The 15,774-nt window shown below is 43.9% G+C and overlaps 2 protein-coding genes across 2 annotated transcripts; one reads left to right on the forward strand and one right to left on the reverse strand.

The window, feature by feature from the left end:
- Positions 1-447: 447 nt before the first annotated feature.
- On the forward strand, positions 448-4,379 carry LOC127294505 (probable polygalacturonase). Its single transcript, XM_051324339.2, has 6 exons — positions 448-716; positions 1,121-1,432; positions 2,181-2,301; positions 2,393-2,567; positions 2,667-2,737; positions 3,291-4,379. Exons 1-6 carry the CDS (start codon positions 705-707, stop codon positions 3,959-3,961), a joined length of 1,362 nt encoding a protein of 453 aa, XP_051180299.1. The 5' UTR covers positions 448-704; the 3' UTR covers positions 3,962-4,379.
- Positions 4,380-5,582: 1,203 nt separating this feature from the next.
- Positions 5,583-9,231, reverse strand: LOC127294506 (agamous-like MADS-box protein AGL65). The gene is made up of 11 exons (XM_051324340.1): positions 8,661-9,231; positions 8,131-8,190; positions 8,030-8,048; positions 7,866-7,930; positions 7,741-7,756; positions 7,578-7,639; positions 7,183-7,279; positions 6,962-7,012; positions 6,735-6,868; positions 6,243-6,642; positions 5,583-6,083 (listed from the first exon to the last, which is right to left on the reverse strand). The coding sequence occupies exons 1-11, from the start codon at positions 8,843-8,845 to the stop codon at positions 6,024-6,026; spliced, it is 1,149 nt and encodes a 382-aa protein (XP_051180300.1). The 5' UTR covers positions 8,846-9,231; the 3' UTR covers positions 5,583-6,023.
- Positions 9,232-15,774: the final 6,543 nt, after the last annotated feature.

The raw sequence follows: 15,774 nt of genomic DNA on the forward strand, positions 1-15,774 counted from the left end.
TTTGTAGTGTTGATTGTAAGCTATTCATGGTGCTTCTTTTTATTGTTCGCCCGTTGTGTTATGTTTGCACGAGTGACCTTGTGTAATCCCTAGCCTGTTGATGACTTTGCTAATTTAAAGTCGGACATTTCTTGAGCCTATTGTCTAGAAATAGAATTGCCAACTAACTTTCAAGAAATATGTAGAAAACAAAAGGAAACAAGAAATATAGGATCACCAACTCATTCCAATACCGAGTCCATATTTTGTACACACATCATATACTATGCGCCACAGTATTTTTCCTTGACATCCTTCCTTTTTTCCACACGTTCAACCATTTTCCTTAATACGTGTCGCCATTTATAATGGTGCCAATAAACTAGCACCGAAAATAAGAGGAGACACAAAGACTTGGCAAAAAAAAAAAAAAAAAACCCCGAGGTGCTGTCTACTAGTAGTAGCAAAACCTCCTCCCCTACTTCTCTGCTTCCCCTGTCCTCGCTGCAGCCGCAGCCGCAGCAGCAGCAGCCGGACTCCTCCCCCCCCCGCCGCCGCCGCTCTCTTGAAATTCCCGACGAATTCTACCCGGAAAACACATCATTCTTCGCGCCGTATCGTTCCCTGCAGCCGCCGCCGCTCTTCCTCGGTCCTACTCTGGGGTTCCAGTGCCGCTGCTTCGTCTTCCCATCTCTCGCCGCGGAAGAGGGGCGGAGGTGGCACTCATGAAGAGGCTAGTAAGTACGTTTTCTCCCGTGATTTTCGATCGCCCGCTTCGGGTGATGGATTTCTTCCTGTATCCTGGTCACTCTTTCGCTGCTCTCCGCGGCTTTGCTGCTCCGTGATGTGTCAGCTCTTGGATTCTCGTTTTTGGTGCTTTATGCGCATGGGTTCTTGATTTGTGCGTCTCCCGTGTGATCCGTGCCCAGTCTGGGATCTCTGCGTGGGGAATGGCATATCCTTTTCTTGCTTCCTGATCGTTCCTCTTGAGATCTTGTGAGCGAAGATGCGATTTCCCGTCCTTCTTGATGTGTGCCTCCCGAGTATGCCTTTTTTTTTTTTTTTGGAACAGAGTTTGGAGCATTGATCTGGAACAGCCATGCTAATTTCTTGCCGTATCCATGGCATTGGCGTCCTTCAGGTGGTTCTGGCATGGGCGCTGGCCTTCGTTCTCACCTCAGTCAGCGGCGATGCGCGGCGGCAATGGAGGGAGCAGGGGCCGCCGGGATCGCGGCCGCACAGCGTCACCATCACTGAGTTCGGCGCCGTCGGGGACGGCAGGACCCTGAACACTCTACCCTTCCAAAACGCGGTCTTCTATGCCCGGTCCTTCGCCGACAAGGGCGGAGCGCAGCTCTACGTCCCCAAGGGGCGGTGGCTCACCGGCAGCTTCAACCTCACCAGCCACCTCACCCTCTTCCTCGAGGAAGAAGCCACCATCATCGGCTCCAAGGTAACGAGTTCTTGTCTATTTTCATGGAATTGTTATGGTGGTAGTTACAGATTCTGCTTTCACATTGATTTTAGGAGAGGAGTCTGTTCTTTGGTTGCATGAATCTCAGGATACCTATCCTTTTCAGCTGCATTTGCATTGAATTGTTAGTGATTAGGATAGACATCATGGATATCTTAGTCGTACATGATTGGTGGATATACCTGAGGAAGTAGTGATTTTGACATGTGCAATGTGAGGTCACAAACCATGGATTCGTCTGGGAGGCGAAATGTGGTTCGATTATGCTCTTTGTTGGCATGTTGGATGGCAAGGGGAAATCCTATGCAGATACCCCCATCAGTACGATTCTAGTTGGCTGGTTATTTTAGTTGTTTCCTTCTGCTTTGCCATTGACAACTGAGTGTTTGAAGGTGAAACTTACCTGTTTGTTGTGAGGGATGTGGCTAAGAAGAGATAATTTCCTTTCACAATTTTATTGAAGTATAGCTGTGATGTTTCATTATGCATGAACAAAAGCACGTGCTTGCTACTCTGCTGTTCCCGCGCAGACTGCAATTGTTTGTTATTCATATATAAATTCCTTGCGTGTCGTGTGGCTATGTTTTGTTTCTTGTACATAATTTGATAAACGACAATTATTTTAGCTATACATATTTTGAGTTGTGGAAAACAATATTCTTCATACGTGAAATTTCTCCATTTCTGAGTGCTAACGACATTCATATGTTTTTTTCCCTCACTACAGGAGTCATCGCAATGGCCAGTTGTGGAACCTTTGCCATCTTATGGGCAGGGACTAGACCTTCCAGGTCCTAGACATCGCAGCTTAATAAATGGATACAATCTAACCGATGTTGTTATTACCGGTAATTCTCCTTTTGCATCGTGCTGGAATATGTCACATATGCGTTTTTCCAGTTTTGATGACCATTGCCTGCTTGGATCCACTTGTCCCAGGGAATAATGGAGTCATTGATGGCCAGGGATCAGTATGGTGGGGTTGGCTTCGCTCTCATGAACTGAACCATAGTCGCCCTCATCTCGTGGAGTTTCTGTATTCCGAAGAAATTGTGATCTCAAACTTGACATTTTTAAACTCACCAGCCTGGAGCATACATCCAGTGTACTGCAGGTGCATTAGCATTAATTAGCTTCATACACGGGATGTGCTTTGGTGACTGTTAGTCAGGCATATACTAAGTTTTACTTGTGTTTTATGTTTGTTGACCAGCAATGTAAAGGTTCATAATGTCACAATTAAGACCTCGTTGGATGCTCCATTCACTGATGGCATAGTTCCAGGTATGAGTCTAGTGTTGGGCACTGTTTCATGTTAACACATTGTTTGATCACATGCTAATTTCTGAACCCTACTTTTAAAATAGCATATCTGAATTTATTTTGAGTTGGTATCGTGCACTAGTATTTAATGTACTTATTCTGATAAATGAAGTACTAGAAGAATTTCAAGGAAACTGACACGCCTTTTTTTTCTATGCTATTTGTGGTTGCCATTTGAAAGTTGGATATGTATATGTTTATTCCAAAAGCTAGTTAACGCAAGTAGTTTTATCAAGAAACATAAGTATTCTAAGGCTTGTTAACGATAGTAGTTTTATCAAGAAACATGAGTATTCTAAGGCTTGTATGTACCATACTCTAGATTTCAAACCATGGTGTTAACTATTTTTAAGTGGTGTAGAACTGTTGCCTTCCAAGTTTTTTGTTGTCCAAATAGATCTCCATATGTATGAGGAGCATTTACTTACTTTTTGAACTGCATCCTTCTGTCTCCATTCCATAGCTATGAGTAGCAAGTTTTACTTCTTTACTAATGGCTCATTCCTTAATCCAGATTCGTGTTTGAATGTACTCATCGAAGACAGCACCATTAGTGTCAGTCATGACTCTATCTCAGTCAAAAGCGGGTGGGACAAGTATGGTATTTCCATTGGAAGGCCAGCCTCGGACATTCATATCCGCAGAGTGGATCTGCAAGCGTCATCTGGTGCGGCACTTGCATTTGGGAGCGAGATGTCCGGAGGGATCTCAGATGTTCATGCTGATCACCTAAAGATACATGGTTCCAGTAAAGGGTTTTCCTTCAAGACAACCCCTGGCCGTGGAGGTTACATAAAGGAGGTAGTCATCTCAGATGTAGAAATGGATGGTGTCCTTGTGGCCATTGAATTCACAGGTAATTCGTCAAGCCATCCAGATGATGATTTTGATCCATCTGAGCTCCCAGTGATTGATCAAATCACCCTAGAGAACATGGTGGGGACAAACATCTCGGTTGCTGGAGTTCTATCAGGAATCGAGGGTGATCCATTTACTGCCATCTGCCTTTCCAATCTCAGTTTCTCGATAGCTGATTTGGCTGATTCCAGTCCCTGGTCTTGTTCCAATGTTTCTGGATACTCTGAATCAGTTTTTCCAGAGCCTTGCTTGGAACTTGATACAGTGTCCTCAAATTCTTCAATTTGCTTCTCCCTTGACAGTTACAGTGCCCTTGCTGTGGCATAGTCACATATATAGAGTATTCTTGTGTTCATCCTTCGCTTTTCTTTCCCCAGTCCTTGTACAATTCAGAAACATTAAGCCTCTATCACCATCTTTTTCGCAATTCTTTCACAATAAATGTGTCAAAAAAGAATCATACCAGGCCACCCTCATATGGGGCCAATGCTTGGATCAGAAGATGCATAATGATTGTGAGGAAGAATCAAGTGGGTTTGTGGACAGCTAGGTGCTTGCTTGTACAGCTACATTTCTTCATTCAATCTGTAAGAAAATTTTCTTTTTGGTAGGGGCTGAGTGCACAAGAGTTGCTGCAATACTATTGTCATTTGGTTATAAGTTATCAAATCATGGTTAAATTGATCTCTGTATATACTGTCTCCATGTGAGCTTCAATCAATCGAATAAACAACATCACATGTCATCTTGGAATTTGGCATCCTGGCTATGTATGCTGAGCCAGAGGTCTCCCTGGTATAATTAAAATTTGCTGTCAAATGAGTTGTTAATCTGATGCTGATGGCTCCATTTGTCCTCTGCTGGGCACGTTATTATTAGCTTGTTCTTGCTGCTGCCATGCTGTACTCCAATGGGGTCATGTTAGGCTGCCAATTGTGCAATCTTCAACTGCCAGCTGCTACCGAACAGCTGATAAATACATGTTGTGGTGTTGGTGTTGAGCTGGTCATGCTGGCCTTTTCTTGTACACTTTTTCGAGGAATCTCTTGATGTCAAGGAGAAAAAAAATGTTGTTGGTGCTTCATTATTCGCTGCATGGCTGCCACAGGTGTTCTATATTGCCGTCACCAAAAAGTTTAGGTTCCTACAAGATATTCTACAAAAAGAAGCATTAGATTCCACTTGGTCTATAGACTAGTCTCTACCGAAGTACTAGTTACTCTTGATTATTAAAAGAAACCTTGTTCTTTTTGGTCTCTATGCTATAGCCTTATTGAAGTGGGTACTTTGTTCAAGGGTCCTATTCCAGCCAACTAACATGCCCTAAATGTATTCTAGGCTTATGATGGCTCTAGGATCAGTCAAACTAATATAGATTCAGTAGTATGTCACATTCCAACTGTTGCAGTTTAGTTACGGACTGCACATAATCCAACCGTCAAGGCTTGTCCTATATATTTGGGTCGGTGATTGACTTGAATTTTTTTTAGCTGAGTTTACCCTAGAGATACTTGAAAGTGCAGTTTTGAGTTATAAGCATCTTGTACCAGGTTGTTATCGTGGCTTGACAGGTCTATATGCGAAATGTCGCTGATATTTCCATCAGACATGCCTGGAATCTTTCCGTGTCAATCAAATCCAATTCCCAACTCAACTACCTTGGTTTGACAGGATTGGCATGAGCAGCGACCAAGCAGTGACAACAACCAATAGCTGCTTTCCATGGCCAATCTTTTTTCCCTTAGCCCACTACGCTAAGGTTTCTTTTAAAAGCAAACAAGGAAATTCAAGGGATTCCAATCTTAACAAAAATTCCTATACTTTTGGGTGAGTTTATCGATTCAACCTGTGGTAATGTATTTTCATATACCTCTATCATCAGGAAATGCAAGCTATTTTCCATAACACATATACTTGAACAATTAGTTTTAACAAGCTTGTGGTACCATTTCAAGAAAAAAGATCGGGCAAACCGTTTTATTGGATAATAGTACATAAATACGCTAGTACAAACTAATGCTCAAATTCGTGTTTTTGCCAACTGGAGGGAGTATTAGCTAATCTTACAAAGTGTTGCGTGCTTGGAAGCTGTCAGCTAAGTCCCAACTTTTTCATGGCAAAACTGTAGCATAGTTTACATAAGAGTTAATAATGGATTCATCATATTTTACAGGTTGAATTTGCTACGGTCAGTTTATGTTTTACACTGACAAAATTCAATATTCTCCTATACATCATAGTTCTCTCCTACATAATAATAAGCCGATTGAGAGGGATTCTCCTTAGCAGCGATGGTAGCGCCTTTTGGCTTCGGGGTTCTAAGCTAAAGAATCATATCTGATCATGAGCCGATGATGTTGAAAAGTGGCGTGGTCGAACGAGGCTGCTGTCAGAGTTGCTGCTGCAGGGAGCCGACGGTCAGGGATTCAGTCATGTTCTGAACAATAAGCTGAAACGGATACACGATCAAGTTTCAGAACGATAATCATGATCAAGGATGTTTGTTCATAATTAATTGCTGTCTTCCATAGAAGAATGGCAAGGAATTTTAGTGGAGGAAAGAAGCAAGATCTTATTTATGCATGAGCTGGTCGAGCATGGCACTCACTTGGGCGGACGGCTGCTGCTGCTGGTGGTCGTACATGGTGGCGCCGCATGCCGCCGACGCCCAGTTCTGGAAGCTGGCCTCGTCGCCGGGCCTCGGCATGTCGTAGTGGCCGCCGACGAAGTCCATGGCCGCCGCATTGTCGACGTGCAGCTCCATGTCCGGCCGGAAGAGCCTCTCGTTGAGCAGGCTGGTGTGATCGAAGGCGGACTGGTACGGGAACTGCGCGCCCAGGTGCAGAGACGTCGGGCACTCGCCCTGGCTGAACTCTGGCTGCTGCTGCACCGCCGCCGACGCCTGCTGGTGATGCTGCTCCCCGCCGTTCGTGTCAGTCGACTGCTTGCTCATGCTGAAGTAGCCCGGGTAACTCTGCAGCGACGTGCTCGTCGAGCATCCGATGTCCCTGCATGCGCCATAGACGATTGTAAATGTTCTTCAGATAAAATGCTATGAACAATCTTGTACCAACCACCAAGAGCTCAGTCTCGATCTCACCTATGATGGATCAAGCTGGGGTCTTCAGTTAGCATCATAGGTTGCTGCCCATCGCCACCGCCGCCATTGTGGAACCATGACGAAGCGTTCGGGTCACCGGTCAGGCCCAGAGGGAGCTGCATGTCGTTCTGGAACTGAAATCAAATGATATATCGGGAATGAGTTTGATCAGATATCTGGAAGCGAAACCAAGATGTTCTGAACTTTTTGAAACTGAATCTTGTTACCTGAGCTGCAGCACACTGTAGGCCCATCAGATGCTGCTTCGTGAAGTTTTCCTAAGCATACCCAACACAGTGCAAAATGAGATTGAATTCTTAGGGAGACCACATAATTTACAGAATTTAATACTTTGGATATCGAGCAGTTAACTGTTATCCTGAACATTGTGTGTATCGTGCATTAAGACAGGTCGGAGTTAATGAGAATTCTTTAGGGATATCTCTACCTTATGAATTCCGATGCGATTAAGAGATTCTTTGAGAGATTGCTCCATTGCTCTTATATGGTCGATATTGTCAACCTTCTCAGGATCGCTCCAATAACTGAAGAAACAATATGCCACACTGTTACACTCCTCACACTTTCTGGTTTTCCCCCAATTCTTTGTGCATGGTTACAATTAACTCTACCATAAAAGCAAAAATATGTATTAAAAAGGCCCCTTATGAAGATCAGTGCTATGAAAACAAATAATTTAGATAGCACTGAATGTGAAGATTTCAACAGATATTCCTCTTTTTTTAGGTAAAGAACATATATGTCTCTACTTATTACATTGAATCAAGCAATAGACCATCCAATTTTATGAGATGCTTAAGTGAGTTGATGCTGATTAACTACCTGAGACGCTTTTGAACATCTGCCATTTGACATTGCAAAGCACCAAGATGACTCGATAGTTCCTGTGAAACAATTCAACCAATGAGAATTAGGTACCGAAAACCAGAAAGAAGGAAATCCACGAGCTGTTCATGATCCTAGCTGCGCCTATGTTGAAATGTACCTCGACCGTCTGACCCCTACAATAGATTCAAAAGCACTATAAAGTGAGAATCTTTCGTAAGAAAATTTTTTTTCTGCAATCATGTATCTCTCTTGATATCTGATGTAAATTACTAGCAAAATTACCCGGAGCCTAAGAAGTCCTGAATGTTGACATCATGGTCTAGCTTCTTGAATGTCTTTTTTAGGGCCTTTTGGGAACAAAAGCAGACTAGTCAGTGAATTCTCAAACTTAATATGCTTAGGAAAAAGTACCTTGATAAACCACTATATTTTTTGACATAACATACTTCTAAGCTCTCCAGCTTCCTGTTAACAGAAAGGAAGAATTTCAGTTCGAATCTAATTTTTTCTTATCGATTCAGCAAGAACAAGTATGCAACTAAAGTACCTTTTAGCCCTTTCCTGAGGAGTTTGTTGTGCATACTTTCCAATGACTTCGTCTATGGGGCTGCAAGTGGAATACTGTATCAGGTATACATGCAATTCTGATTAACCTCTGCTGTCCTGAATCGTTAGCACCCCACATCTGAAAACATGCTAGATATACAGACAAAACGTCGTTTTTTTTCTATAATTTCATCTAAAGGAGAAAAAGTGGAGTTGCTTGATATTAAACCTATAAAACTGAATGGGTGCTTCAGTCAGAAATTTAGTGCCCATATGGGTCTGGTTAAATTCAGAATAGGTGATTTCCCTCAAAACAAAATAGAAAAAAAAACAGAAATAGGCTCGATTGTGTTGTAACAGTTACATGATCGACCACAAAATCGACCAATTCAATCAAAGAATTTCACTAAAGAAGTGCAACGATACTCATAAAACAGCTAAGTATATTGGGTTTGAGAGAAATTTTAGCTTTGCATCTCTTGTTGGCCTGAAACCTAGAAAGAATAAATTTACATGAGCCAAAAACATTACCTTTTGTCGCCGACGCATATGGTGGGCTTTCCGGCGGGGGAGAACATGAGGAGGATGAGATCAATGTCGCAGAGTATGGATAACTCCTTGGCCTTCTTGAGGATCCCTGACCGCCGCTTCGAATACGTCACTTGCCGGCCGCTGCTGTTCTCCAATTTCTTAATCTTGAGCTTCACCCTCCCCATGTTGGAGAATTTCCGAACAGAATCCCCCCGCTTTAAACGTCACAACTTTGGCCAATTATGACACAATCCGACGGAATCCAAATGAGGAATGCCTGTGTTATTCACGTCGCAGTAGAGCATGGGAGCATGTGACGATCCAATCGCTCGATCGGGAACAACAGGCCAGATGTAAACAAGAAAGAAAAATTCTTCCTTGTTTGGTGTGATGCAATCAAATCGGTTTGGGAGATCGAACCGGGAAACAGGTGGGGATGGCCAGAGGGGAGAGATCGAGCCAAGAACCGGCGAAATCGGCAGTTCTTGGGTCGATCGGGCGGGAGAGAAGGGGACGAGAAGAGCGATAGGGGTCAAGAAGGAGAGAGCGAAAGAGGTGGGGAGGGAGAGTGGTGTGGAGGGAGAGAAGGGCAGAGAGAGAAAAGCGCGGGAGGGGGGAGGTCAGGGTCCAAACTGACCGGGCCACAAGGGTTCGGGCAGTTGGAAATGTTTTTCGTTTTTCTCCAACCTCGTTTTCTATGTGTTTTTACTCTCGTATTTTTCACACTAAGATTATTAGAAGTCGGTTGGAAACCAGGCTTTCATTTCGTTTGCAGCATTTTGAAATGAATACATGTATTTATTTTGTTTACATTGTAATTCTAGAAACGGACACTTGTTTGGTTGTCGCAGGAATTGCAAATGACAACATTATTTAATATTGAATTTGTAAATGGCTTCCATACAGAAACGCAAATGACAGGTCTCAGCTCGGAATCGTGTTTACCCATGATGTTATTTTGCTGGATTTCCTAAATGAAATGACGGCTTAATTCTGTAGCAACCAAACAACCCACCTATGGAATTTTAAAATGAATTCCAAAATTCCAGACTCAAATGATGGATACCTTAGAAGTTTGGAAGCCAGGCTTTCATTTCGTTTGTAGCATTTTGAAATGAATACATTTACGTTGTAATTCCAGAAATGGATATTTGTTTGGTTGCCACGGGAACTGCAAATAACAGTAGAATTCAATATTGAATTCGTAAATGACTTCCATAGAGAAACACAAATGACAGGTCTAAGCTCAGAATCGTGTTTACCCATGGCGTTATTTTGCTGGATTTTCTAAATGAAATGACGGCTCAATTCTTGGGCAACCAAACAGCCCACTTATAGAATTCTAAAATGAATTCCAGGATTCCAGATCCAAATGATGGATACCAAACGACTTCTTAGTTATTTTGCATCGACCTTCATGTATGATGCAAAGGTATGTGATGTTTCACTAGTTCTCCTTTTTACCGTTTGACAATAATGAAACATTCCATGCATTGCATGTGTGTCATTTGACTATCTAAATGAGTCGATCAAATTGGAGCCTAGAGCTCGAGTAGAGAGCAGTGGGGATCTAGAATTTTGTCACGGGTTAAGGTTCACTAGAAGCACAAGTTGTACTCCATATAGAACTTTGGTAGGATCCCACTTCCAGAACTTACAAATCACGATCCTAATGATAACTATTTTTAGAATCAAAATATTCAATATAATTTAAATATCCCGTTAGTCACTGCAGGCTCGTCACCTACACATGTCACACCATGTTTACTCAGTTACTCTGCCCACTTGTTGTCGTGTCTGCATGACGAAATGTCGTGATGCCGTAATTCGGTCACTGTGCGACTCATTGATATAACAATTATCTAACACAAGTATGCTCCCTTTGTTTTTTCCTGCATTTAGTTTTATATTTTTGAGACACGGTACAAACAAATGCATACATATATACACACATACACTTACCCCTATAAACGCACGCACGTCCTATCCTTCTGAGCACCTCCGAAAGACTGAGTCGGCGGGCTGGGTTTTGAGATTGACAAAGTTATCACAGACGCCTCACTATCGATATTAACATCGTCTCCCACTGAAAGAGTATTTCACTTTTTATGAGACACACATGTGTCAAACCTAGGATGAGGCTACAACCACCCTCCTTGCATCTCAACTCATTGGTTCTCACATTTAATTTAATTAAATTTAAACTATATCACAACAAGAATCACTGTAGTGACCTCACCCAGTAGGGTGCCGATCCATGTGTTTATATGTCCTAGTCCCAGGATCAATCGCTAGCATACACATCTTAAAATGTAATACCAAGAAATTAATGTTTTTATTATATCGCATGATCTACAAAGTACATAATAAAATTACAAGTTGCATAGCACAAGGCTAGCATAATATCAAAGTTTACAACGAACAATCATAGACAACATGAAGTCCTTCGTCTTCATGTGCCGCAAGCGAGTATGTTGATGATAGATTCGTAACCCTATTCTAGCGTCCTTTACTCATCGGTGAAGTCTGCAACATGACAGTCACAAAGTGTCAATACATTTGAAATTGTATTGGCAAATGACACAAGAACTGTGTTAGAAATTTCTTCTACATGAATATTTGGCTTAGTGGAGTTTGTCTATTTGCATAAAGCAAGTTTATTCCTACTTTTCTCAAACCACTTTCATTCTATTTAAGTGGTAACATTGATAAATACCAATGAACCTCCTACCATTGTTCACCCATCAAGTTTCAACTTATGAAACTGGGATGAGGAAATGTCTTGAACAACTCAAATTCTTGACGCTCAGAATTGTCTCTAACCGGGGACACGGCTAAGTACGTAGTATAATGACAATGCTAAGTACGTAGTATAGTGACATGGCTAAGTACAGCTAAGTGGGGGACACACGTCCTCCGTAATTTTCGGCACGCGCGAAGTAACTTCCCTTCAGTAAATTTGGAGCGGTAAGACCCTTTTACCATTTAGACACGCGTAAGGTTCAAAACACTCCCCATTTTCATCCAACGGCTGAACATATCATCTTCTCTCTATAAATTCATCCTTTACTCCTCATTCATCACCTACGCTGCGCCGCACATCTCATCTCTCTCTCCGCTATTGCTGCTTCTCGAGCTCCTCGCACACAAGCTCTCCCTCCCCTTGTTTCTCCACCAAAGTTTCCGCCATGGCTCCGCGCACGAAGCAATGGAAAAAACCGCGCTCCAGGCACCGACGATCCCGCGGAGAAGGTCAAGGTCTCAGGCTGAGAGCGGTTGAAGATCTCCGCCCAAGACCAGAAGCTGCTGAAGAAGATGGGTATGCTGAAGAAGAAGGAGGCCCTGAAGATACCCGGAGATGAGAGCTCTCCTCATCCGCCGATTGGATTCCGGGTAACTTTCGTCGACTTCCTCGTTCATGGCCTTGCCGTTCCTGTCCACGAATTCCTTCGTGTCTTGCTGTTCATATATGGGATCCAGCTGCATGAACTGACCCCAAATTCTCTCCTCCACATTTCTATTTTTATCACTCTTTGCGAGTGTTTCCTGGGCACCCATCTCCGTTGGGGCATTTGGAAACACATCTTCTACCTCCGGCGCAATAATTCAAGTCACCTACAATGTAGGTAGCGTTTGTATCTGCGTCCGTCCCAATGTCGATTATTTCGACGTGAAGTTTCCCGACTCCGTCCAAGGTTGGTGCAAGAAGTGATTGTATATCCAGGACGAGTCCTCTCGCACCCAATAGTATGGTGTCGCGCCCTTTGATCCTACCGAAGAAATTCAGAGGCGCAAGTCTTGGGACACAGAAGCCACAGCCGAAGAAAAGGCGGCCACCGATGCCCTGATGACCCGCATCCACAAGCTTCAAAATACCGACGGGGAAGAACTTTCGGGTGTACAAATAATTGCCCACTTCCTTCGGATTCGAGTGCAGCCTCTGCAGGCTCGCAAAAATCCTCTTTGGATGTATTCAGGTGCTAAGGATGTCGACCATATTTCTAAGGACCTTTATGTGAAGGACTTGGAGAGGCTCGTCCGCCATTTTACTTCCTTGAACAAAAACCACGAAGTCCCGTCGTCCTGTCGCGTGGAACCATATAGTGGTAGCTACGCTCTTCCCGAAGGAAGTGTTTTCTTTCGGGTTATGTTTCCTATTTTTCGATTGTTGTTGATTTCCTTTGTGTGCTCATTTCCTTGCCTTCTCTTTGTTTTGTACCTTGCAGGACCACCAAACTCTCTCCTCTCTTCCCCCCCACTACCTGAAGGTGGAGAGGTGGATGGTCGAGTCGTTGTTACCGATGATTCGCAAGAATCCTCTCTTCCTGAGAGTGTAGCCGTGGAATCTCAAAGATCTGCGGGTTCCTCCGAAAAAGATACATAATCAGAACAACATTCTGAATCTGCCCACTCCATCTCTCCACCTCTTGCCACTTCTACGGATGGGCGCAAGAGGAAAAGAGACAATGATGAAGATTCCGGCGCATCCAAGCTCGCCGAACCAGCTGCCGAAGAATCTTCCCCGGAGGAACAAGGTGTCTTCGACCCCTTCGCCGAGACTGGCGCTGTTAGCTCGTAAGTTGCTCTTTTTGTATTTGTCTATCTCTTTTTCCTTCGGTACTCTCATATTTTTTACTTTGCCGCTATATTGACAGAGCTGACGAAGGAGCAGAAGAAGAGGAACCCGCAGCTCATGGGCCAGCTCCTACGAGCACCTCACGCTGGTTCTTTCTGAAGAACACCGTGCTGCTGCTGAAACCTCGCCTCCCCCGCAGCATAACTCAAAAGAGCCAACTCCCATGCCCAGCCCCCGAGCGCCGAAGGCAAAGAAATCTAGGATCTGGGCTGGTAGCACACAAGAGCTTGCCACTGGGAGTACATCGGCTCCTCTCCTTGAAGATGTAAGTTCCCTTTTTCCTGCTTGTTATCTCTTTTGCTTGTCGATTTTTTCTCCCTTGACGATGTTTTCCTATCTTGTTGACTTTGTGCAGCCCTTAATGAAAAAGCTGATCAACCTAGGTTCCCAATTTATTGGGTTCCGCGACAAGGCCACCACTTTAAGAGGTAAAGTCGCGCTACTCTTAATATGTTTCATATCCCAATCTTGATTCTTCGTCTTCTAACGTTTTCCTTTCAGAGGCACTCCGCCGTGCCGAAGAACGTGCCGACACGCTAGAGGCTAAGCTTAAAACTAGCGAGATGGCTCACAAAAAGGCTAAGAAAGATGTCGCTGCTGTCGAAAGTCTTCGCCAGAGGCTCAAGACCGCTGAGGATGCTTTGAGCGACAAGGAGGCCCAGCAAGTCGAACGTGAAAATGCCATAGTGGAGCGCTTCGAAACGCAGAACCGAAGATTTACAAGTAAGTCGTGCTTTCATTTGCCTTCTGCTTTTGCTTGTGTTTGTTTTTCTTTAGTGTTGATGAAATCCTGATTTTCTTCAGCAGGGAGGATGGGTGAGCAGTATACTTTGAACCTAGAATCTGATGATCGTCCTAATGACGCTCTCGAAATTCTTGAACTGAATTGCGACTTGGCGCGCACAAACATTTCTTCTGCACGAGCCGCCCTGAAGCGCATCTTCCCCCACTTCTTTCCCAAGGATACCCAGCCGGAGATCTTCTCCCAGCTCACCTAGCATATCCTGGCGTCGGAAGATCTTGCTTTGGCTTATCGTCAGGCTAGCCTGAAGATTGTAGTCGAAGGGACTATTGCCCTGGTCGCGGCCAGCGGCCAGAAAGTCGACTGGGTGAAAGCTGACACTCCCAAGGGCATAAACTCGGAGAAGTAGAAGGTTCTGGTGAAGGATGCCAAGCCTCACTCGAAGAAACTCATCGCCTTCCTTGACGCGACGTCCTCCGCTTCTGCTAGCACTGCTCGGACGGAGGTCAAGTAGACCAACCCGTGTCTCTTTTTTCTTTTCTCTTTTGTAGCTAGCTCCACTTTTTGTTCCTCCCGACAATTTGTATGGGCTCTCTAGGAGCCGTATTTTGTAAGGACTCGCCTTATGTAAATGTGCTGAATATGAATGAAAATGTTCCTTGCCGAATGATTGATGTCGATCTTTCTTGTCTTCCAGTTGATTTTTGATAACTATACTGGGGCTGCCGGACCTTCCAACGCTTCACCCGCCACTTCTCATTCTGTGAGAGCTCCTGGCGGCGTTTCCTTGGATGATTCCTCGTGTGCTGACTCGATACACCAAGAAATGGCCAATCTACGACAACAGTTGCAAGCTATGAAGAAACAGGCTGTGAAAGTTATGGACCAATCTTGTAAATCTTTGGATCGTGAGCAAGCTGCTCTTCAACAAGCGTAGGAGGCTCTTGAATTGAAGGAGTCCGCGACTGCCAATGCCTCAAGAACTACTCAACGCGAGAGTTATATGCTTGACTTGATGACTGATGCAAGTCAAGATATGGCTGGTATGCTAATTTTATCTTGCCGCTCCTTTTATATTCTTCGTATCTCTTCTCACGATGTGTTGTTTCTTCCTTGTGTTGCTTATAGGTTCGTTTCTGGATGCTGCTGCTGAAGAGCAACTGGTAAATTCACGAGTCGAAATCCTTCTTCGACTTGCCAAATAAAATGATAGTGACTTCTGGGAAGATGAAGATCGCTCCCGTCGTATCGTTCAATTCCATGATCGAGCCGCCCAAGTTCAGGAATTCCGTGACTTCTTTGGCAGTACTCTGGCCATGGTGTATAATGCTGTGTTTCCTTGGAACCCTCAGCCTGAAAATCTTACCGAGCTTATGGGTAAATATAGAGACGCACAGAGTATCCATGACTTTGCGAAGGCTCAAATGGTGGTTGGCGCTAAGTTTGCCCTGATTTGGTTGAAGGTCTGCCACTCGAAGTTGGACTTTAGCAACGTTATCGACACTTTTTATCGCAAGATGCCGAAGAGAAGGATAAATGTTGAAAAACATTGTGCAGTTGTATCTCCCGTAGCCGAGAAGATGATCGACGAGCTTCTTAGAGTGGACGCCGCTTTCTTCAAGGAGTTTTGGTATGATGATTCGACACAGATTATCTGTTCTGCAAGAGAGAACATAACCATAAATAGATTTGTGTAGGAATTCTTTTTCTTTTCTCGAACGCGTTTAGTTTGAACC

Source organism: Lolium perenne, chromosome 4, assembly GCF_019359855.2.
Source record: "Lolium perenne isolate Kyuss_39 chromosome 4, Kyuss_2.0, whole genome shotgun sequence".
Taxonomy (NCBI): domain Eukaryota; kingdom Viridiplantae; phylum Streptophyta; class Magnoliopsida; order Poales; family Poaceae; genus Lolium; species Lolium perenne.